The following is a 24,882-nucleotide window of genomic DNA, read 5'->3' on the forward strand; positions in this document are numbered from 1 at the left end:
ATTTCCACTTCCCACCGTCCTCTCCGTTTGAGAGGCAGCCCGTCCACACCCCACCAGCACCACCACCACCCACCAACTCCACAGCGGTGCTCCGTCCCGGAACACGTCTGGCAGCACCATCACCGGACGGGCGAGAAGCAGAACATGTCCCGCCTCGGGGGAACGACTCTGGGGTGAGAAGGGAGGGGAGGGTCCGGGGTAATGCACAATTGGAGGTATTCGCCGCAGCTTACGGAGCGACACGCTCGTTCAGCTAGCTAGCACCCGACGCTAACGCGGCTCAGCGGTTCCACGAAACAGCGAACGGTGCGTGTTTCGGGTCCATCGTTAACGACTAAAATGCACCAAACCAGCAATAGACCCCCCCCCCCCCCCCCGTTGGCAGCAATGTAATGGTGCGTAGCGACGCCCGCTTCACTTATTTATAAGCCTGGAGCCCACGTCGACCGGATCCCACGGGAGATTTGCATAAGCGTGAATGGACGCGCTCTCTAAACGCCACAAACGGTTGGAGCGCCCCCCGGCCGGTGCCCGTGCGAATCGGTCGCCGCGAACGAATCTTGGAGCCCGAGTCACGAGACCCGGTTCCGCGAACGAGAGCCGGGGGGGGGGGGTTGTTGTTCCCCCCCGAACGGGGACATAATTACTGAGGATCAGGTTCACGTGTGGGTGGGTGGGTGGGGCAGAGTGGCGTAATTTGCCGTCATTCCTATTGAATGCGACTGGTTTACATCAAACACGTTGCGTCGACAGAACTACGTGATCGTGGTGAGCGTTCCGCCCGCGGCTCAGAGCCGAGCCGAACCGGCCCCCCCCCGCCTCCGCCTCCGCCTCCGCCTCCGCCTCGTCGCGCACCGGCCGGACCGAAGGAACCGGAAAGGGGCCGGACGGTCGAGCGGATCGCCTTTCGCCGCGGGGCCGAGTCGCCGGGGAAAGAGGCGAACTTTTCGTCGCCCGCCGCAGCCAATCACAGGCGGGAGGGAAGTGTCCTCGGCCCCGCCCCGGCTCGTACGCGCGTGTGGACGAGGAGCTCCGGGAGCGCGTTGAGACGAAGCCCACGATCGTCCCGCCGCGTTGAGCGCCGTCCTGCTGACAGCATGCCGGCTCCAAGGTAAGAGCTGGTCGACAAACGTTGGACGCAGATGCAGCCATCGAGCCCAAGCGTTTCGTCCTCACACTCTTGAATGCTTTTGGATTTTCTGAAATCCCCCCGCGGTCCTCCGGCTTGACGGCCCTCAGCCCTCACTCTTCTGGTCAGTTCTGACAGCTGAAGTGAGGGTTGAAAGGGCAGGCTGTGCAGGCTGTGCAGGCTGTGCAGGCTGTGCAGGCTGTGCAGGCTGTGGAGGCTGTGCAGGCTGTGCAGGCTGTGCAGGCTGTGCAGGCTGTTTAAAGACCGGTCGGGTGTTCCAGGTCAGCTCTGTGCACCTGCAGACAGTCGATGGAATCAAAACACTTATATTGTTATGCGCACACACACACTGGTTCCTCTTGATGCACACACACACATACATATATATATATATATACAACACACACACACACACACACACACACACACACACACACACATATATATGTATAACACGCCATAGGCCGTTCCTCCTACATCCTGTCTGTCAACATGTGAGCTGCACATGTTCTTATACAGCCATATATGGCACGTCGTTTTAACGAATCCGTCCGTCGATCTAGTCACTTTTTAAAAGTCGCTGGTACTTTCCTATTTTAGTCACTAGTTGCTGTTCCAACAGTTACTCGTAATTATATTAGGTTTACTAGTCAAAAAAGTCAAAAAGTAAGTCATTTCTATTTTTTACCAGGAACAGTGTGTTTTTTACCCGTCATGAGAAATGACTAATATTTATATTTAATATTAAAATGTTACGAGTAACAACGGGAAAAGGCACTAGTACCCAATGTACAAGTACTATTACTCAATTAATAGTGGCCAGTCAAATCGGAATAGACGCTAATTACAATGGGAATAGATACAGTACCAGTCAGAGGCAAATATCTGAAACACAGAGCCCCATAGGATTCAATGACAAAATTGTCCAACTTTGACTAGTACAACTTAAATAGTATCTAGTAACTAAAATATATCTAGTAGTGTAGTAGTAACACACACAATTTGTATATGTATTTGTGTGTGTGTGTGTGTGTGTGTGTGTGTGTGTGTGTGTGTGTGGTTTTATTTATATATATATATATATATATATATATATATATATATATATATATATATATGTATATATGTGTGTGTATAACACGCCATAGGCCGTGCCTACTAAATCCTGTCTGTCAACATGTGAGCTGCACATGTTCTTATACAGCCATATATGGCACGTCGTTTTAACGAATCCGTCCGTCGATCTAGTCACTTTTTAAAAGTCGCTGGTACTTTCCTATTTTAGTCACTAGTTGCTGTTCCAACAGTTACTCGTAGTTATATTAGGTTTACTAGTCAAAAAGTAAGTTATTTATATTTTTTTACCAGGAACAGTGTGTTTTTTACCCGTCATGAGAAATGACTAGACAAAACTGCTTGTTGATAGTTTAATATTAAAATGTTACGAGTAACAACGGGAAAAGGCACTAGTACCCAATGCACAAGTACTATTACTCAATTAATAGTGGCCAGTCAAATCGGAATAGACGCTAATTACAATGGGAATAGATACAGTACCAGTCAGAGGCAAATATCTGAAACACAGAGCCCCATAGGATTCAATGACAAAATTCTCCAATTCTGACTAGTACAACTTAAATAGTATCTAGTAACTAAAATATATCTAGTAGTGTAGTAGTAACACACACAATGTGTATATGTATTTATGTGTGTGTGTGTGTGTGTGTGTGTGTGTGTGTGTGTATGTGTGTATATATATATATATATATATATATATATATATATATATATATATATATATATATATATATATATATATATATATATATATATATATAACACACCATAGGCTGTGACTAAACCCTGTCTATCAGCATGTGAGCTGCATATGCTCTTGGGGCTCCGTGTTTGAGATATCATATAGCCATGTGTTCTGTGCTGGTTTGCTTATGAGATTGAACTACTGATTTCTATATTGAATTGAAAGGCATGCCTATGATTTGAATGCTCTCCTTCATATTTGTTAGAAGAAAATGATAATAATATTCTCAGGCGGCTGTCTGTTTTCATTACCGGAGCCCTCAAAACACATTCTTGATAAATATTTGACCAATACTTTTACTTAATAGTAAATATGCACCCTCGTTTGTATAATAAGTCTCGGTGGAGTAATGGTCTTATCCTTACCTGCATTTATACAGAGAATAGTTTATTCTGCAGATGCTGAACAGAATAAACTATTTTAATCTCGTCTTTTTTGTATTTGTATTTGCTCGCCTGACTTCTCACCCTGATTGTGAATTCTTGTTTTTGGGGGAGTGCAGGGCTGGCAATATGCGTTTATATGAAGGCATGCAGGTATGGATTAATCAATACCATTGGGTCATAGTGGTATTTCACAATATCATTATAATCCATATAATATCACATGACATTATACCATGAAAAGTATATATCACAATTTGACGTTTTGGCTGAAGACCGGCGGAGCTGTTTATACTGGCTCAGACTGCTGCTTCATTGGAAGGAATAAGACAAACACAAATGTAGTAGAACATGTTCAAACGCAAATAATTGAGGACAGCAGGATTGCAAATGTCCCGCCCGTCCCTGAACACAAATGTAATCCCATTTAATTTCAGCTGTTTACTAGTGTCTATAGACCCGAGTAAGGACAGGGTTCTTACCAGGTCCTTGAGGTCTTTGAAGTGCTTGAATTTCTTCCTTAGAATTTTAAGTCTTGGAATACCTTGAAATAGTCCATTTTGTGCTTAAGCGCTTGAAAAGTCCTTGGGGGAAAAACACGGCCATTGAAAACCTGTGACATTCCCCCGGGTTTGGTTAATAAAATTGTAATATAACATCTTTCCAGAATCGCTTGTATGACATAGATTATTCCATGGAAATGTACACATCCAGCTTGGTTGCAAATAAGATACTTATGAAAGTATAGTGCAGATAATATGATAGTAGATGACAATGAGATTAATAATACATATACTAATATAAATAATAGCCAATGTGAGATTATACTGTATTTTAATTAATAAAGATCACATTAAAATGTATTACATTTGTATTTTGTGAAGTCCTTAAATGAAAAAAATAGTGCTTGAAAAAAGCACTATTCATTTTCAGTAGGAGTTTGGAATGGAACTTCTGCTTCATAATAGGCCTTTTTGTCTCTTCACAGTGAAAACTCACTTTTTGGGATGGGCAATCCCCTGCTCGACATCTCAGCCGTCGTGGACAAGGACTTTCTCGACAAGTGAGTGTCCGCAACACGTTGTACACACAAATTAAACCCGGTACCAAAAATCCACCGCAACCGCACCGTCGTATGTTTTTTCTAAGTGTCACCCCCGTCGTGTTTGGTCCGTCTTGTTTCCTCCAAGGTACGGCCTGAAGCCCAATGACCAGATCCTCGCCGAAGACAAACACAAAGCCTTGTGAGTAAAAAAAACCCACAAAATTTAAACTAAATGGACATCCTGAGGGTATGTTAGGATTTGTGCAGAGCTCGTCGTAACGGTTGTGTTTGTGTGTGACCAATAAAGGGATCTAGTGGTTTCCCCCGTCAGCATCTTGACGTGCTAAGCATAAACCCAAAATAGCAAAGTACTACATGAGCCCCCATGGAGTGGAGGGCGAGTGCACTCCATTCTCAGAACATGTCTCGCCCACATATTTCCCACAATGCATCTGTTCGGTGGAGACCGCGCTGAGAACCCTCTGCCCAGGGCTCAATAGTAACCACCCGTAGCTTCAGTGGTCAAGTACACATACAGTACCTCCAAATGCTCTTAAAAATATATTTTTTACTCCTGTTCACTTGGGGAGGTCGGCTGAGTTGACAAAGCTATTTCCACGGGGTTCTTAACGGGTCCTTGAGGTGCTTGAAGTGCTCAGATTTCGTGCTCAAACATTTAAGTACAGGAATACCTCAGAAATGGCCCATTTTCTGCTGAAGTGCTTGAAAAGTCCTTCATGGAGAACCTGTGATATTTCCCTGGTTTTGTTATTCAAATCGTAACGTAATAAACATTTTCCAACATCGACATAGATTATGCCAGGGAAATGTTGATTTAATCCACTATAAATATCCATCTATATACTAATATAAATAGCAGACTAAGATTGTATTATATTTTAATTAATAATATATTTTTTTCTTTAGTTGTTTCACAGCTGCACTGGGTGCTCTGGGGTTTTGTTGCCTTGTCTGAAATGTTCTGGTGGACTCACACACACACACACACACACACACACACACACACACACACACACACACACACACTGGACACGGAATGCTTCTGGAACCGGCGCCATAACGTGTCCAACGCAGAGTTGTGACCCCATGTGTGAAATATCGAAAACGCAGCCTTTCGTAATAGGCTTCAGCGCCATTCCACGTTCAGACGCGCAATATTCCTCCTCCTCCTCCACCAAATCATCACTTCTTCCCCAGCGACCCCTAAGGAATGGCCATGTTTCTTATTCTTCTGTTGGTGTTATTAGGCCTTTTTGTTCCCCTCCGCTACACGGATGAGTTGCGTGTCAGCATGATATCCTTTGCTGATGCACTTGGCAGCGGCGTTACGAACGTGACAAACGCTTATTTCGGTTGAATACCGATGTGTTTGGAGAGATTGATCCCGGTCCCGTGTGTTTCGGCGACGCGACGGTGTCAGCCCTCGCTTATTTTCGCTCGCAAGCTGCGGCACGCCTGGACGCGCACGCAGACGGCGTTTCGGGCGCAGGTCGCGTGGCGACGCGATCAGAGGATCTCGTTGGTCATTGGTCCCGTTCATGTTCTGAACGGAGGGTTTTGATTATTAACCATCCGAGGGAGACCTACCACGAGCTATGGGACTGTGAAACGACGGTGTATGCTCTCGCGATCACCCTTGTTTTCAGAAAAACACTACCCACAATCCTACCGGTCTAACAGCGACACCTCTGATTGGTGGAGTTCGCTGTTACCATGGAAATGTTTACCACACACACACAACACAAACTCCAACATATTACAACGCTATGATGAACAATATAAACACTATAATAATGAAAAGGGTTACATTTAAGAATAAGTGCGCTAAACTATGGTTAGGGTTAGAAGTCGTTGGGAAGCTATCATTTGCAGTGGGTTATGGGATGAGTAGTTCCCTCTTAAAATAGTTATGTACACAGTCTTGTACATTTGCTTTTTTTTTATTTTTCCTTTTTCTGTTTTGCTCCGATTCAAATGTTTTATGATCACCATTCATCTCGCAGTTAATGGGCTTGCTTCCAGGCTTAAAACTCTTGACGTAAGGATTATCTGAAACGTCAATGGGGTGAATGAAGGGGGAAATTCACCTCCGGAAAGGGATCCGTTCTGAAAGCGGGCGGTCACTGATGAGCTCTGGGCGGCTCAACGGACATCATGTCCGATCCAGCGGTACATCCCACTCGCCTTAACTCTCGCATCGCGGAACGCAGGATATTGCCATCGACAACAATCTCAACTGGCTGAAGGTACGAAACGGCTGGTGCGGAGCCAGCCACTGCTGCAGGCACTGTCACAAAGTGAAAGCACACTACCCCATTTCTCTTGTGTAAAACCAATGCGTTTCGTTACTCTTTTGGTTCCGAGAAGCCGCAGCCGGGCAGACCATCTTGTGTTCTTTTTTTGTCTGTTTTTTTGCCGATATTGATGCTGCGCTAAAACGGACACATGGAGCGTGCGTTATTTTTGCTCCCCTTAAAATGTTACGCCATCAACACTCATGTAAGACACGGCGCGGTCGGTCCCGTCGTCCCCAGTCGAGTGACGACCGGTCACGGTGAGGGATCGACCGACACGTCGGCTCCGGATACCCGACAAAGGGTCACGCATGACACTGGGTGCTGCAAAGCAGCATCATCAGCATCATCAGCATCATCAGCGCTGTTGTTCCGCCGGGCACAAAGGGCAGAGCCGCTATCTGTGGCCCCACAGACGCCGGGTCCACCGCATGCGGGACAGGATTACCTCGGGGCTTTAGCGCTTAACGCCAGCACTGTGCATTTCAATGCATGTCCCCTGCTTTGCCTCTCGCATAACATTTGTTTATGGGAATAGTCATTTGAAACCGTGCGACTGCGATCTCCATTGTTCTACACAAATAGAAACCCCCTAATTATGCAGAGACCTAATGCAGAAGGTTACCGGTCGCTAGTGGCAAGAACTTGTTTGCGGCTCCTAATGACGGCAGAACAGGCTCCGGGGTCCGGTCAGAAACTGCCTTGCCTTGCTTAGGAGTCTACAGAGTGTAACGCCATTTATTTTTATTCTATTTTTTTCTCTCTCTCTCTCTCTCTCTCTCTGTTCGCCCCCATGACGGCCCTGGTGGGATGGACATCATTGGATGCACTGTTCTGTGGCCGTGTCTGAATTCAATTACCGGCTCGCCCTGGAGCCCAATATAATCCTGTTACGGGCTGAGAAATGGCCTGGCGTGGAATGGAAGGAGTCAACGTCCCCGTAGACGCCGTCCGCGCCAAGGTCTCTGTCGCGAAGCGCGGCCACAGCTAGTGCTTCCCCGGTTTTACATATTTACGTTGTATATGTTTTAACTCCGTCCAACTGCCTCATTCATTTTGTGCTGATGCCAACGGCCCTTCGTAAACCCTCCTTATATGGCAGCGTGTCTTCCAACTGCCTTTACACGCATCACCGTCAAATCGCTCGTATTCACACAGTGGCTACAGTGTGGTTGCACGTGATAGAAGCTGCCGAGAAATTCCACCCTTATAAATGGCACCTGTGCCGGGCGGTTGATGGGATGTAAAAGACCGTTTATGTTGTGTTTGCATTTCAATAATTATTTGACAAAGTACGGGGAATAAACGGAAACTCACAGTTTGCAAATTCTTCTCTGCCTAGACGGTCCCATTAAATGACTCTATGTTGATTGAGTTCAGCCAGAGTGTAAATTGAAACTAATTACTGGATAAATGTGTACGCTGAATAAATGGTCCACCTTAACAGTCAATGCTGACATCATGTGGCTTAAGTTGTTACGTGCACATTGGGTTGTGTTTATTTGTGTAATATTTTTTAGTTGCTCACGTTATTATTATTATTATGATGATTTTTATGATGATTATTATTATTATTTATTATTATTATAAGTAATTATTATTATTGCTAGATATAATTATCCCTACATTTACCTTATTGATTGATACTCATAACTGATTTCAGTGATCGGTGTGGTTTGCATGATTTATTTTTCCAAATTATTATAATGGGAATTATTGTACATGTATATGGATAGGTAGGAGGGGCAGTCAGATACCTATTAAAATGGCATGCGTTTTTCCGAGGTGTGTATCGTGTATGTCCAGCAGGGGGCAGCAGAACGTTTATTTTTATTTTTTTTTTTAATCTTTGTTTTCTCCCCTCCACACAAAACACTTCCACAGCAAAAGGATGCCAATGTATTGTAACATCATTTGTTTCTAGAGGAGGTAATGTTGTTATTATCCGCCGCGTCCTCCTGGGCTACTTACCCATATATTATGAGGCCTAATGATGATTTGTGTGCCAGATGAATGAATCATTGTTACAGCGTTTTCCCCACCTCTCAGGGGCGTGTGAGGAAAAGGAGCCGGCTCCCAGATATTAGTCCTGTTCAAACATTTGTTTTATGACTCCCTCTGTCCAATGATAATTAATTGTTTACTTTCTCATCGCCATCGGAATGATGGCGTGACTCTTTTCAGAGGGTTGTTTGCTCACAGCAATTAAGTTCATCAGCGCGCCCCCTCCCTCCCTCCCTCCCCCCTCCCTCCTTCCCTCCCTCAGCCTCGCCCCTTTTCTGTGCTAAATGCAGATTAGTGGCGTCACAATCGCATCCAGAATGAGAGTAAACTCCTCATTATGCCGTGTGACCCACTGCCGCATGAATAATTCAGGGCTGCAGCGTTAGTGGCTGGCTGTTATGAGAGAGAGAGAGAGAGAGAGAGAGAGAGAGAGAGAGAGAGAGAGAGAGAGAGAGAGAGAGAGAGAGAGAGAGAGAGAGACTCATATCACTGATGGGGCTGACTCAGGGGGATCAGTGCTGGATTGAGACACACACACACCATCACACGACACGGGAGATCAGTGGAGGTGCCTCGCCACTCGCACGCCCTGCTGTCTGTGTACATCTTAGACCCCCATCCACCCACCCACGCGCTTCAATCTGCTTACTGGGTGGGAGCTCGTCAAAGGGCCCCCTCTTGCAGAGTACATGCTAAGCACTCCGGCTCCTGGTTCTGCGTATGTGGTAGCTTCTGCTCCGTCACCACACTTGACTCCCCCTCCCTGTTTCATCCTTCATTATTTCTTTTAATAACGATGCAAATTGTGAGCGGCGCAAAAACCCCAAATGGAGGCGTGCGTGCGTGCGTGCGTGTGTGTGTGCGCGAGTGCCCACATGTCGGCATGCTACACAAGGCTGCATGTGTTTCCCATCGTGCCACTTCGCTGGATGCACTCATGCTTGACTGGGTGTGTTACTGACGCCCCCCTCCTCCACCCCTCCACTCACCGACCCTATGGCAGAGGCGGAGTGCTGTACGTACTACGGTACTCAGGGCCCCCTGCTGCCGCCGCAGGGTCAAAGGTCAAACCCCCGCATCCATCACCTGACCTCTGTGAGAGAGAGAGAGAGAGAGAGAGAGAGAGAGGACGAGAGAGGACGAGAGAGAGGACGAGAGAGAGAGAGAGAGAGAGAGAGAGAGAGAGAGAGATTAATGGCGCTCGGCAGTAATTGAGACATCAGGAATCGTCTTCTGACGGCAAGCTCTTCTTGATGGTTTATTGATACACACAAATTCCACTATTTGTGTTTCTCACAGCTGAGTAAAGCCTGCTCAAACCTGTCTGAGTTATGCACTGTGAGTCCTCTTGCATTTTCCAAAGGAAATATCAATTTTTTTTTTCCTTAAAGAGTCTTGAGGGATACGGTCACAACCGTCATGCTTTAAATTGTTTTTTTTTTTTTTTAATTATTATTATTTTTCTGAACAGTAGAGGCTCAGTGGGCCGGCGGTGTTTAAAGCGTCGCTGCTGCATCATGAGAGACGCCTGGCTGATGCAATCACAATTAGGCGGCGCTCTAAACGCCGCCCTCCTGTTGACGACAGCTGCCAGCAGGTGGTGCCAGAAGGGAACATCACAAGTCAAGGGAGGTGTAACAAACATAATCCACATCTCAGTGCATGTGGGCGTTTTTTCTCTCTCTCTCTCTCTCTCTCTCTCTCTCTCGCTTTCTCTCTCTCTCTCTCCCTCTCTCCCCCCTTCTAAAGAGTGTGTTTTCTAATTAAGATGTGGGCGTCTTACCCAGTACATGCAGCATGTTCAGAAAGCATGCCCCGAGCTATTTTTAGTCATCTTTGAACCCCCTTCCTCTCCTCAGCCACACAGGAAGAGCCAACGATAGCGCCCCCCTCCACCCCCTGCACATAGGCTGCTCGTGTGTATTTTCTTTGGCGATCGTCTTTTCTCTCCACACCGAGGGGGGGGGGGGGGGGATGTAGGTTGGACCGGTGTGGCAGCGACACTCCCTGCGTGTTGAAAGTTCACAGTGGGCCATATGGTCCCCGCAGCAGGGGGTGCTGGTGGAATTATTCACACGGAGCATTGTGAATCGCCAAGATCCCCCGGTAGCAACCTCCGAGATGAGGGGAGCGTCTCAAAGGCTTTGTGCTCGGGCATCAAATCTCAATCCTCGAAGGGCCCGCACACAAACACACACACACACACACACACACACACACACACACACACACACATAAACACACACACACACAAAGCGCCTGACCCTGTCTGTTTCTTTTCTCACTCTCACACTGGTACTCGCTCTCTCTCCCCCCTCCCACATCCACACAACATAGTGTGACAAACAACACCACCCTCCACAGCGTGTGAAGACGAGGAATCTGCAACGTTTTCAGTGGCAATTATCTGAACTCGTTCCCCACCCTCTAAAAAAAAAAAAATGCATGAAACCCTCACCCTCTGTGACTCAGCCTTAATAAAAAAAGAAAAAAAAAGAGCGCAGTGTGCTACGAAGGGACGCGCATGTTGTCGCTAAATCGCAAAGCAATTATTTACCAATCACGACCTAGTAATTGCGCTCGTTAATCGAGCCTCCAGTTCACGGTCGGGGGGGGGGGTTGGTTGGTGGGGGGCGGTACCTGGGTGAGGACACGCTGGGTGTGTGTTGTGCGAGTCCAACATTCGTCCGCCGGCGGCCTCGCTCGCCCCCCCCCCCCCCGACGCCTCGCTCGTCCGCGTCCGCCGCTCCGTCCGGCCCTCATGCTCCGCTGGTAACACCCACCCCTATTCACTCGCCACGCCGGGAGGCGCTCCAACAGGCGTCGAATGCAAAAGCACATCTATTCCTGAGGAGGTGGATGGATTGGGGGTGGGGGGGGATAATTATTGATTTGAAATAAGAAAAGATAAGGCTCAACCTTGAGCAGGCAACACAGAATAATTAATGGGCCTGTCTCGTGTCGGGACGCGCTTTCACACGGAGACGAGCGCATTGATTTTAAACAGATAAACTGCGTAACCTTCTGTGAAGGGTTTGACAAACAATTTAATTGGGGTGGGGGGACGGGGTGGGAGTGTGCGTGTGTGTGTGTGTGTGTGTGTGTGTGTGGGTGGGTGTGTGGAAACAACCATGTTCTTTACCCTTTCCATTTCCTTTTCATCTGGTCCCCGAGCTGTTGGTTTTATTTCACTCCTCTCCCTTTCCATCTGACCTATGGAAACAATTACTGTGCATCGGGTCTTCGCGCTGCCTGCAGACTACCAAGGAAGGGCTGCGGAGGATGCACGCGCTGATTAGGGAATCTAATCATTCTGGAACCTGTCTCCACTCCAGATGCCTGTGTTGAAACTAGGATTACTGAAGCCTTTTAGCCGGGAGAGGGAGGGGGAAGATGGATCTGCCTGTTCAAATGTACCTGCCCGCTGTAGTCGGAGCGGAGATAATTTACCGTCCCTCTGCCCCCGCCGGCATCTCCACCTCCTAATCCCCCGAGGAGACCGGCGGCGGCGGCAGCAGCAGAGGAGCCCCGGTGCTCTCGCCCCCCCCCCCCCCCCCACCCACCCACCCCCCGATTGGCGATGGGCGCCGTTTGATCGTGTTTCCCCCGCCCGTCCTTGTGATTTGTAAGCTGTTTAAACGTGAACGAGGCAATTAAACAAGGACGGGACGGCGATGGAGGCAGAGTGGGTGCCTCGGCGATCATTAGCGATGAATAACCCACAGTGTGCACTCAAACGCTCTGGAGGGTTTTGGGGCCGAACGCTCCTAAGGACCCAGATCCAATCTAGCCATTGATTAACAGAGACTAGCTCTTCCTGTGGAATCACTCAATGGGGATTTTAGGCCACTCATCCGGTCTTATTGAGATAGGGGAACATCAAAGGGGGAATGAATGGAGAAGGATCGGCTAAATGGGCTCGCCTTGCCCTCTGTGTAATAGACTTAGGAGAGCAAATCTTGAATTATTGCCTCGTGTAAATAATCTACTCCGCAATTTTTTTTTTTCCCTTCTTGTTGCGATTCGGGGAGGGGGGTGAAAGAGAAACTCACGAGTCATTCGGGGCGGAGGGCCCTCGTAGTACTTTGGCGTTTCTCATTTTTCCTTTGATGGGGAAGCGACGGTGGGAGTTCCCGCCTCGGGGGAACGTAAACGAAATAGATGTTCCCGACTTGTGCGATCCGCCCCGACGAATTCAACGCGTTCAGTCTTAGTACGCAGAGGTTTTGCGTGGGAGTTGGAGAGTGGGTCGGTATCCGCGCAATGCAGATATCGCCCCTGGTCGGCCCGACCTGTAATCTGCCCCATTAGCGTCGACCGGTTTTCTCCGGCGCAAATACACGAGCGCCACAAGTCGGAAAGGTACGGAATGGAGAGGGCACTGTGCGCGGCGGTCGAACGCAGCTTCGGAACGGAGAGTTGGTGGAAGAATACGTGGTGTAACGAAGGCCGTCCGTACGTGGTGAAATGCCCGGCATAGTCTGCATTGTTGTCCCGGGGGGGGGACGCCGGTCACTACTCGGAGCGTAGTTACTGGTCGAGGACATTTTGTTCAAAACAATTTATTTTTCCCTTGCTCCCTCCCACCACGCACAGAGCTCAGGCCGCAGTCGATGGAAAAGGATTCTCTCTCCTTAAATGGCCGCGGGCGGCGTTTACGGTGCCACTACTACGGGATCACATGATGTTGGGGTTGGGGTTGGGGAGGGGGGGGGGGTCTAAAGGTCTCCAGGCAGCTGCTCCTTTTCGGATGGGATTTTCGAGGCATCCAAGAGCAGGGCCCCATGCTGTCTGCACTGAAAGGTGGAGCAAATACTTCTAGGAAGGGGGTGGGGGGCGTGTGTGAAATCCTCAGAAGCTGTGTGTCTATTTGAAATGGGCTCTGGAGTCTCTTGGCTGCCTTCATGTTATAAACACCCACAGTGCTCAAATTCTTCCTTTGTCAATGAGTCATAACAGGTGTCTCAAGAAGGGATTTTTTTTTTCTTTTCTTTTTTTCTCCTCGGTTTGCATATTTTCCACTTGCAGGGAAAGTTATTTTCTTTATTAGGAACATTCTGCCCTGGGTAGACCCCCCTTGCCTTGAGACATGATATGCAGACTTTCTTTGAAGCAGAGACGCTTGCTTTCACTCCTATGCACCCCCCCCCCCCCCCCGCCCTTTTTTTTTTTTTTAAGAAAGTCAGCCATGGCAAGTTAAACTGGGTGGTATTGAGCACCTCTATCTGACACATGTTCCTCAGCCCCGGTGCAGTTTGCATACAAATGAGATGTCACTGAAGTGTCGCATTTTACACACACAAATCCCCCTTTGTCGGCGTGAACATGGCTGACTGACTCACCGTCGGCTCCTACTACACCCAAGCATGGAAACTTTGACCCCCCCCCCCCCCCACGCGTAGACTCAGGGATGGCTAGACACCCTGTCGACAGTTTTGATGTGTGGTCTGTACATCGGTGGTTCCAGTCGTCAGGACCTTGTAGGGGGTCGCTCGACCACTTGGGATCGCTCCACCGGCGCGGTCCGAGTGGGCACGAGCCGCCGGGCGACTAAACCGGCGTACCCGTCTCGCCGGAAACGCCGAGGCCGGGGGTGTGCGGCAAATGACAGCCGGTTATTTTGGCGAGGTGTTCCAGATGAGGGGTAGGTTCCCTTCATCCCTACTCCTCTGTGGGGATCCTCTATTGAGTTGATTGTTCTCGTTCTTTGTGGTGTTGGTGATGTGGTTCTCGGACTTGCAAGGATCCCAAACCGCTGATTTTAAGTATTTCCCGGTCCGCTTGATGTTTCAACCCACTTATAAGTGTCTTTCTCTTATTATTATACTTTTTTTTTCCCCCCCGATACCAAAAGGTCTTCCGGTCCGGCCTATATAGCGCACGTTGCAAGAAAAGCTGCTTCTTTCAGGTTTATTCCTGTCTGCTGGTACTGCAGCACCAGCCGCAGGCAAAGCTTTATGGATGGCTTTACCGGGGATTTATGTGATATTTACAAATTGTTGCCTATTTATTTCAACTTTTGAACCGCTTATTGTGATGTAATGTGAATCACTGAAGATGAAGCCGTTAATGCTCAACACCATATGTTTATTTTGTTACCCTTTTTCGAAGCCAAAGGAAACGGCACCGCATTGTACAGACCTGGCATAAATCAGGACCCCTCAGGTTTTGCTCCCGCCATATTTTCTCGGAGCGACTCTGACGCCCGGCAATTTGAGATGGAACTACGCATGAAAGCGGTGAGCACGGCGCGGGGCCCTTGGACCGTTTACCATGTCATTGGAATGGCTCCCCGGTGTGAACGCACTTTGTATACGGACAGTTTTTCAATTTGCAGTCTGGGCGGTGGGCTGGGACACCGAGGACCTCCTTAATGTGCCACATCATTTTGACGACTCTAAGGTCAATTTCCTTTGCCGCCGACACGTTTGCGCCGCGCAGCCCCCCAACCCCCCAACCCCCGGGAGGCTGTTTGTGTGCGAAATGCGGAGAAATACACATTCTTCTTCATGTTTTTGGCTCCCGAGATGAAGACGGTTTCTCGCTGCATAGCTTAGGCTTTGCATCGCGTTACTACCAGGCATGGAACGCTGAGAGATTTTATGGCAAAGCGGTGGTTGGGCGGGCGGTGGGGGGTGAAAACTTCAAAATCGCGATGTAAACCCAAGGGTATAAAGTTTCACGTTTGAACAGACAGTTCTTCACCGCTTATTCCCGGGTGTCGACTCGTGTTTTCTCCGAGCTTATTGTGTCTCGGTGGCTGCCGCCTCCAAACCGTGCATCGCGGTCCAGACAACAACTGTTTATTTAGATGCGGTCCCTCGTCCAAACAAACGCCGGCGACGGATGGCGACTGTAGGCAAACTGTGAGGGGCTGCGCGTAGGAATAGTTTCAATGCGTCGCGGATGAAAGATGGTACCACCGCCCCTACCGAGTGATTACTGCAGGCCGGCCCCCGGTGAAGACATGACATTTAAGTGAGCGGTCCAAATTCTCTCCTAAGTGACTTTCACAGCCCGTCCTTGCTTCAAAATGACTAACTACAACCATGTGGGCAAACTGTTCCCTTTCTGCTTTTATCAAGCTGACATTAAGGCCTTGAGTGCCTCTTTTAAAATCCAGCCACTGCTGCTGCGGAATATTCCCAACAAAATCCTTTATTTTAATGCGTTAGTAGATGAGATTTAATTCGATTTTATTTCATTTATTTACTTTTTTCGTTTTTCGAGGCTTTCGGAGGGCCGGGTTGAAAATCGATACCACCTAAGTATTTTCTTTACTCCAGAGTGTTAATGTATTGCTTCCTTTTCGACAAGCAATAAAGCTGGAGTGTTGGAACAAGGCTGATTACCTCCCTGATAATCGATCGGCCAAGATTGATCTGCGCCCGCCGCCGACCACGACGCTCACCCCGCGTAGCTGTGCCTCCCATTCACTTGCGTTTATTCTCCAGCGCTCGAGATATATCGCTCACGCATGACCTCATGTTTCAATTTGAGATATCTTAACCAATCCATTTTTTTCAAAGCGGATCCAGCGACATGGTCACATTTGCTGTAATTTGTAAGAGACTATATTATGAGGTTTGTTGTTTTTTTTTCGTTGAAAGTGAATGTACTTGTCTGTCCTTGGTTTTTATTTATTATTATTGTTATTATTTTTATTATTTTTATTTTTTTATACATCTCTTGAGTTCTGTTTCCGTGTATTTCAGGTTTGAAGAAATCACCAAGAAAAACAAAGTTGAATACCATGCCGGTGGCTCGACCCAGAACTCCATGAAAATCGCTCAGGTTGGTCCTTCTGTTGTGATTTGAATGTACAATATGAGCGCCCGTAACACTATTTGAATGCATTTCAATAGGGCGGGGCGGGGGCCAGTACCAATTTCCTTTCGTCATCTTTCTTGGTCAAAATATCAATGTTTGTATCCAGGTGATGTTTTCGCATGCATTCAGTGGTAAGTAGGATTTAGGTAGCAAAATCAGCTGACGGACATTCCCCACCCCTCCCCAACCGCAATATCTCTTGATTTTTCGGATCGACAGCTTTGGAGGGGGAATACAGAACATTGCTGCGTAGACCATTGACACATTACACTGAGCTGGTGCAAATTCATTAGACCTGCCGTGGAAAGAGAACAGGGAGGGGTGGGGGGCAATTCACAATATTTGCAATGTTATCTCGTTGGCCTAATTTCCTGAGACGTATCAAACATCAATTAGGGAGAATTACAAGTGGATGCAATTAACATGTCACAACAAATTATATCGAACAAACACTGATCTTCCCTCCGGTTGTGACAGATTTGAGTATCTAACAGAAATTTGTGATTGTTCATATCTGGAATGGCAATCTGAACTAAAAAAAATAAAAATAAAAAATAAAAGATTATTTTTCGCAATCCCCTTTTCTTTTAATATGACAGCAATAAGTCTGTAAATTGGACATGCCGTGATTAGCCGGCGATAAGGCTTTGGTCTGCTCACAATAAACAAAGAAAAATAATTCCCTTCCAAGGAGAAATGAGTGCAGAAGCTAATTGACAGGCTGATGTTTGTGAAAGCGCATTCATTTCCCTGTGTGTGAGGGTTTTTTTTTTTTTTTTTTAATGTTTGTTTGTTTGTGCATGTCACTGCAGTGTGTAGTTGCTCTGTGTGCGTGCGTGCGTGCGTGCGTGCGTGCGTGCGTGCGTGTGTGTGTGCGTGGCGTATGTGTGTACTTAGCACAAGAGAGATATGGCGAGCGTCGGGAGAGGCGAGCGAGCAGACCCTCAGGCTGCCAGCATCAACATGCTTTGGAGACAGTAAACATCCTTAAAAGAGAGACGGAGCTGTGCACCTCCATGCAAACACTGTTTAATTATAGAGATCAGACGCATTTGCATGAAGCTCGCTCGCGAGGAGACATTAACTGCAAACTTGATTTTAATTTCCGCGAGTCCCACTTTCTCCCTCAACCCTTTCAAAATGTCAGGTCCTAATGTGCTGTTTATTTCTTCTCTTTTTTTTTTTTTTCTCTCTGCTCTTTTCTTTAGAGGATGGCCTAAATTCACTTTGCTCTGCTTCTTTAGTGAGGACGCCACTTGGATAAGAGTGTGGAACAGACGTTGATATACTGTAATATTAATATTGTGATATCAGACGAGATATAATCTGGGATTTTGGTTTATCTTAATATTGTGATATCGTTAAATGTTGTCTTTGGGGCTGCGTTACAGTAAAGTCATTCACCAATAATCATTACCAGAATAGCATCAAATTATCAATACTGAGATTTTTTGTCAAAGAAATTATTGTGAAATTCAATTTTTTTTTTTTTTTGTTCACCCATTTGATTTGCAAAGTCATTGAATTAATTTCCAAATGGTTTCTTTCAATTCCTCTGCCAAATTGGACCAGGAAGATAGATTGATTTTAGATACTGGTGGGGGGCTTTTGCTTGTCCTTTAAAAGCCGTTCTCACCGCGGCGTCCGAAAACGCATTCTGCTCCGTTTATTATTTTGCTACCTAACCGTTTTCTGGAGACGGCGGGGAGCATAGACTCTGGAAACACTCAACATAACAAGGGTGTTTTCTCGTCCCCTGCACCCGAAAAAGTCTCCCCACAGCATCTCTCTGTCAATATGTACCTTGAAGCCGTGCCTTTTTCATGTTTCGCTTTCAGGTTTTACGGTGTTCTTTTAAGAGAAATGTATAATGCATAAACTGGCACCCAGATTATCACATTGTTGCACCTGCAATATGCGGAACTTCAAAACCGCGCCGTATTGTGGGAGCCGAAACCTTCAAACGGGAATGATATGCGCCGCGGCGCTGAATCCACATCAAAGGACCCGGTGACTAAATGAGATGCTCGATCCGGGGCAAGTTTGTTCGGGAGCACCAACGCCGCCGGAAGAGCGAGAAATGTTTCAGGAGCTTTATACAGGAATCTCTGCGCACGCTGGGAAAACCCAGGGTGTGGGAGGATCAATGCCTCGCCAATGGAACACTCCTTTCTCCCGGATCCAGCCCCCTCATTGGAGGCTGTGATAGGTTAAATACTCCCGTAACATGCAAGTTTAAGCTCAAGTGGAACCCCGCCTCTGAGCGAGACACGGGAATCAATGTTAATTGGATTTGGTGATACGGGCATTGACCAAACCGGAGCTTAGCCGGATAAGTATTGTTTTCCGCTAACCGCACATCTCTGCCCTGCTGCTTGATGGAGATCGTTCGCCGCGGTGTTTGTTAGTCATCAACCGGCTGCCATCGTCGCTATCTTTAGCCGCGGTACTCTTTTTTTTTTTTTTTTTCTGAATTAAGGCGCCAGCACCACCTATCCATATTTAAAGCGAAAAATCCTGACACGCCCGCCATCCCACGGTAGGCACGTCAACGCATTTGTACTTCCTCAGCGGTGCGGCGCGGCTCCTCAACACAGGCGTTAGATCTCGTCTGGATCACTGTGCCGACGGCTTTCGGAGCCGGGAAGGCGGTGCGCAGGGCGCCGCGGCTCTCCGTTCCAGCCGAGCGGGTCGGCGGCGCTGGCGGCGGCGGTCGCGGCCCTCCCCGCCGTGCCCCGCGAAGGGTCGTCCGCTGGGCGGCGGGGACGCCCGCCGCAACTCTTGCCGCGCGGCCGCACGCCGTCCATTACATATAAGGCTTCTTCCCGCACAGATACGGGGCGGCAGCACTCGCCAATCCTTTTTATTTTTTTGTTATTATTTTTATTTTTTTTCCTCTCCAATCATTGACACAGTTCCAGAAGGGGGGAAAACGGCGTCCATTCTGGGTTTGTGATCCCAGATTTGTTACGAGCCGCGCATGGTGTTTATCCCAGGTGGCGGAATTGGTTGAGGCCTGGAGGGGGGGAGCCAGTTTACTTGGGGGCTGTATCAAGAAGCACAGTCAATTTATTTAGACAGAACTTCAAAGTCTCCCAACAGCTCCTTGGGGCCCCGAGATTGAAGTCTGTGAACACAGACAGGCTCGCCGGGAGTTATTGCTACTACCAGGCAGGCGAGATTATACTCAGAATGCAAATTGCATGCTTCTTGTAAACCATGCATTTTCATTATGATGCTCACAAATCAACGGCATTGACACATTTCATTTCTTTCGCACGGTAACGACACCCAAGCGTTTTTTTATTTCTTAATCCCCGCTCGCCGTAAACGACAAATTGTTCCGTGTAGCTGCACTAGCTGTGAACTCGACGCAAAAGTTGTGATGAAGTGCGTTCTCGGCCGTTATTTAGATTGTGTGTGATGTTTGGAGTCGAAATCATCAATTCCCCATGATGTCTTAATTATTGTTTAGAAAGTAAAGGCTTTTGAAAAATCTCCCGTCTCTGTTATGGTTATGATGCCTGTTTAACATTTCCTCAAGACTTTGTCAATTGTGGAAGGGGGTGAATGGGGCCCAAGGCTTGGATGTGAGTTTGGAGCGCTTAATTGGAAACGCATGTGGCCAGTACTGTTGAAAGTCCTATTTTAAAAAAAACCAAAAACAACCCAAAAAAAGAGAGAACCTGAAAAATCCCAAAGCACTACTTGACTTAGAAAGGTCCTCACCGGCCCATATTATGTTGGGATACTTAAACTGGGCTTGATGTCTCATTTGAAGGCATTGACTTATTTCTTTGGGGTGAAAATATTCCATGACCTAATGTTTGGCTTTACAGCTCGTTTGTGTTAAATCAATAAAGAAAAAGCAACTGGAAGACATGGAGCAAACGGAGAAATGCCTACGTCTGTTACCACTTAGAGAGCGGAGGACGGCCGGGGAGAAAGAGGAGAGCTTTTGTGCTCAAGCGATGCGGTTAAGATGAGAAGAGGATGTGCGTCTACATTTGAAGAGAAGTAGCATGAAATAATTGAACGTCGCGGCGTTTGTCGCCGAGCTCCTATTTTATTGGGCGATGCGTGTTTGGGAATGCATAGTTCGTCGTCCCCCCTCACGCCGACTTGGATGATATTTGAAACCTACCGTTGGCGATTGAGTTGAGAACTCTAGGTGTGTGTGTGTGTGTGTGTGTGTGTGTGTGTGTGTGTGTGTGTGTGTGTGTGTGTGTGTGTGTGTGTGTGTGTGTGTGTGTGTGTGTGTGTGTGTGTGTGTGTGTGTGTGTGTGTGTGTCCGACCGTGCGTGCGCGCGTATTATTGTTTTTTATGTTGTTGGTGTGTGTGTCTGTGTGTGTGTGTGTGAGCCGGGGCTGCCAGCGGTCGTGCAGATCTCAGTGCAGCTGTGCCGAAATGAGCATGCTAATGAGTGATTAAAAAAAAAAAAAAGAAAATAAAAAAAAAAAGAAAATAGAGCCCCTGCGAGCCTTTCGAGTTTCTCGCCGCAGACGACCAGGCCTCCGAAGTGCACGTCTGCTGTTAAAGCGAAGCCTCTTGTTTGTGTTTACCGCAGGTTTAAATTGGGCGCCGCTGTCGGCGCCCGCGCTAATCCGTTTGGCATCGGAACCCGGGCCACAGGTTCCTCCGCCCCGACGCGCGCCGGGAGTCGAGTCTGCGGCGCGGCGCGGCCTGCGAGGCGCGGGAAGGACCAGAGTGGTGTCAAACTGAGGTTTCGTCGCTTTACAAGACGGTCAAACATGTCCCGTGGACGGCTAACGTTTTTAGACTTTTGATATTTCCAGGATTTGGAAAATTTGAACGATACGGTAAATAACCTACCATGTCTCAAATACGGCAATGCGTGTTTTTGCCAAAGTTACTTAATTTTTCCGCATTCTGTATTTATTAACTCCCTTCGAAAAGGTGGAAGGAGCCGCGGCTTTAATAATTAAAAATGCGGCAAAAGTTCAGTCATTTCGACAAATAATGTGTCTTGCCGTAGCTGCCGGGACCAGGAGTTCGTTCTGAGGCAGGTTTCCCAGCTTATCGTTGGAGTTTTCCAAAAGCTGAAAATAGAGACGATATTTCAAAACAATACATGTTTAATGAAATAGAAATGTGAGACATCGTCAGGAAACCGGTCGGGGGAGGAGGTGGGAGGTGATGTAAAGTGTCTGTGTGGACTTGTAAAGAAGCTAGAACTCAATTTGACACCGTTGTGGTCCTATTTAATAACCACACACAAGGACATTATTTTTTTTTAGTTTTTACTTTTTCTTCCCCACATTTCGTTTTTATTTACTTTGCACTCCCGCTCCTTTCTCGACATTTACGGTATGTACTTGAATATGCCTACTTTTGGTTTTGTTTAGTGTTTTTTTTGTTTTTTGTTTTGTTTTTTGTTTTCCTTCTCCTCAGCACAAGTGCGGGGAAGAGCGCGACGCCTCATTCACTTTGAGCGACGTGCTCATGCGTGGGCCTCAATGTCACCCGCCACAAGGCAGCTGTGAAGTCACAGCTCACTTCTGTGTCTGCCATTTACTCAATGATGAAGTGGGGAGATCTGTCGCTTCTGCGCACGCAGGCAGGCAGGCAGGCAGGCAGGCACGCACGCAGGCCGGCAGGCACGCACGCAGGCAGGCAGGCACACCTTTTGAGCGCGTGATCCTCTCATTTCTAATATGGCAGCGTATGTTAAGTCTCAGGCTTTATGATCGCGATGATAAGGGTTGACTGGGGGATTATACACAAGGCTTTGTCATCGCGGGGATTTGTTAACAGCTGGTGGCCCCCGCAGAGTGCCGCTGTTTTCTCATGTTTTCCCCTCAAATTTGACATTCATACGGACGGGCGGGGACGGGCGGGGACGGGCGGGGACGGGCGGGGACGGGCGAGACCAGAAAAAAGGAAGTTGTATAGGTAACATATCGCTTTCTGTGCCGCCGCTAATTTGTCATCAGATGTGCGAGTTAATCGAAGCCGCGGAAGGGAAGAGGTGGGGAGTAGATTGAAGCTCATAAGTATGCTCTGGAAAGAGTGTTGATTAACATTGAGGGCTCGGGAGACAGACGCACTCAATGTGTATCATCTGGCCTCAGAGGCTGGCGCTGAAATGAAAAGTGATGTCTTGCGTAACGTGTCCTTGCTTTAATCCCTGGTTCCAGGCTCGGGAAGGGGGTGGGGGCGGGGTGTGGGTGGGGGTGCGGGGGGGGGGGGGGCGGCGTCTGTAAGACGGGCCCAGCTTGCTTTTGTTTGGACCGTTACACAGTTGCCCCGGCGGCTCCAGGCGAGTTCTGAGCGAAATCCGAAAGGACGGGGGGGAGACGGGAGCGGCGTGCCCATATCTGGCAGAGTTTCTTGCGTCAAAATTACGCCGCCACGTATCGCACGGGGGCCCTCGAGACGCCCCAGCCGAGCCGCTTCATTCTGCATTCAAAGAGCAGGGGGGACTTGAAACGCTGACGCTTGAGCGACGGTGAGATTAAAGGGGGGGGGGGGGATCCTCCCTTTTTGTGCGACGAAAGGAACAGTTCCACCGCCGCTCAGAACGTAAACAATGGCTCATTAAATAATCTCCTGGAATTATCTGTCGGCACGGGTCACGTAATCTTTGAAAGAACGGATGATTGTGCATCTTTTTGCACAACTGCTCTACAGTTCCTTGTGGTTATTGAATGGGTGCACGCCCCCCCCAGGACAACTGTAGCAGGAGTATTTATTTGGCACATACCCAGGGTGCTCCTGCGCCTGTGGTTGAAGTGTTGCATAGCAACAAAGCAAAACAGCTTTAAATATTTTGGTAAGAAAGGTTTAAAGAAAATACAGCCTGCAATTACCGTTCATTTCGTCCAAGTTCATAAGTTTAGCGCTGCTATGCCACCGCGTAATAAAGGATCCAGCTGAACCGGGCCAGGTCTCTTTTATTTGGAGGCACTCGGCGGTTGCTTCTCTTAATATTCTTATTTTGGTCCCCCAAAGCCCCGTGCCATACAGAAGTACCTATACACATTTATTCCAGGAGCCGCCGCCAGCTCGCTGCAGCTCTGCTAATTCAGTGTTTTGAAACAGAGGTTGCCGCTGATTTGTCAGCGGCGGCATGCCTCACCCCCAACAGACTATCTGTGACAGGATGGAAAAATGTGTAGGTGAGTGCAAATTTAAAGTGATGTGCCTCAGGAAAGCGAGTGGGGGTGTGTGTGTGTGGGGTGGGGTTGGGGGGGGGGGGTGAAAGGTGTGGGAATGGAGTGGGAGGGGTACAGGCATACAGAGGGAGAGGAGGCAGGATGACGCACAGCAGGTGACAGACAGACACTAATAGTAATGGCTCTTATCAGTGCAGCGCTCGCTCTCTCCTTTCACCACGGGCCCTGACATCCTCCTCCCACTCCGCCCCCTCCATCTAGCAGGGGGTGCTGGGAGCTCGCTGGGCTGTGCAGCCCGCTCAGACGGAAAGAGCCTGCCAAACACCGGTCCCCTCACATATAAATTGCATCATTAACATCGCCTAGATTATTCCGAGCGCTCCCACGGGGGCTTACGGCGGCGTTGGCTCAACTTAACAGTTTGACTTCGCCCAAGACGTTTCGGGTTTCCTCCAGCGGCGTGCGGCGAGGTTTGCAGCAAAAAAAAAAAACTAAAAAAAAAAACACCAGCGTTGCTCCGTGAAGCCTTTTACGCTTTGCATATTCCTGCAGACATCGAGTGGCATATTATACCGCCTCCATTATTACTGCTCCTCTACTTTTACTTTCATCAGTTCTGCGAAACCCCAGACGAGCGGCGCGTCAGGAATACCCAAGATGGCTGGCGTAGCCGCAGCACGCCGCCCGGCCTCTTAATCACCCTCTGTTTAAATTGCATTAAACAGGAAGGGCCCGTCACCCGTTTCACCTCTGAGGGAGGTCCTTAAGCCCAATTGATAACTGCGGTGGAGTTGGATGGAACCTCGCCGCTCAGATCAGTTGGCAATTAACTCTGTAATTACTGGTCGAGGTCGAGGTTAAGCTCTCGAGTTAAAGGTTGGAGCAGCAAACATTTTCATATGATCCTCTTACTCTATTATCCCTCCTCGTGGCTCCAAAGTTTCAAGCTCAGGGGGAGAATACATTACACGAGGTCCCCTGGCAATTACTCTTCGGCGATTATCCCCGTGGTATACAGTCTGTATGATTAATCTGGAATCTCCTCCCCGCCCCTGTCCAACCGCATCCCCGGCTCTGCTTACCAGGCAAGTTTCATTTTCACCTGAACAAATGGCTCCTTTAGACAAAAAAAGTGCCAACCTTTTACTTTCGCTGGCTGTATGGGGGTAGAGCGCAACCTCCTGCAGTAATAACAGACATCCAGACAAGGGTGCGAG

General features: G+C 48.1%; 1 protein-coding gene across 3 annotated transcripts in view; it reads left to right on the forward strand.

Moving 5' to 3' along the window:
• The first annotated feature begins 46 nt into the window (after positions 1-46).
• The window catches only part of adkb (adenosine kinase b), a 90,862-nt gene continuing 66,026 nt past the window's right edge, over positions 47-24,882 (forward strand). The window contains exons 1-4 of one of the 3 annotated variants that reach the window (XM_080021734.1): positions 47-173; positions 4,323-4,397; positions 4,525-4,578; positions 16,414-16,492. In XM_080021734.1, the coding sequence (XP_079877860.1) occupies positions 145-173; positions 4,323-4,397; positions 4,525-4,578; positions 16,414-16,492 (237 nt within the window). In that variant the 5' untranslated portion in view covers positions 47-144. Of the gene's footprint in view, positions 174-987; positions 1,112-4,322; positions 4,398-4,524; positions 4,579-14,830; positions 14,938-16,413; positions 16,493-24,882 lie in introns of those variants that run through there. The other 2 variants (XM_080021735.1, XM_080021736.1) reach the window with 2 other exon arrangements.

The sequence above is a fragment of the Zeus faber genome (genome assembly GCF_960531495.2).
Source record: "Zeus faber genome assembly, chromosome: 20".
Classification (NCBI taxonomy): Eukaryota; Metazoa; Chordata; class Actinopteri; order Zeiformes; family Zeidae; genus Zeus; species Zeus faber.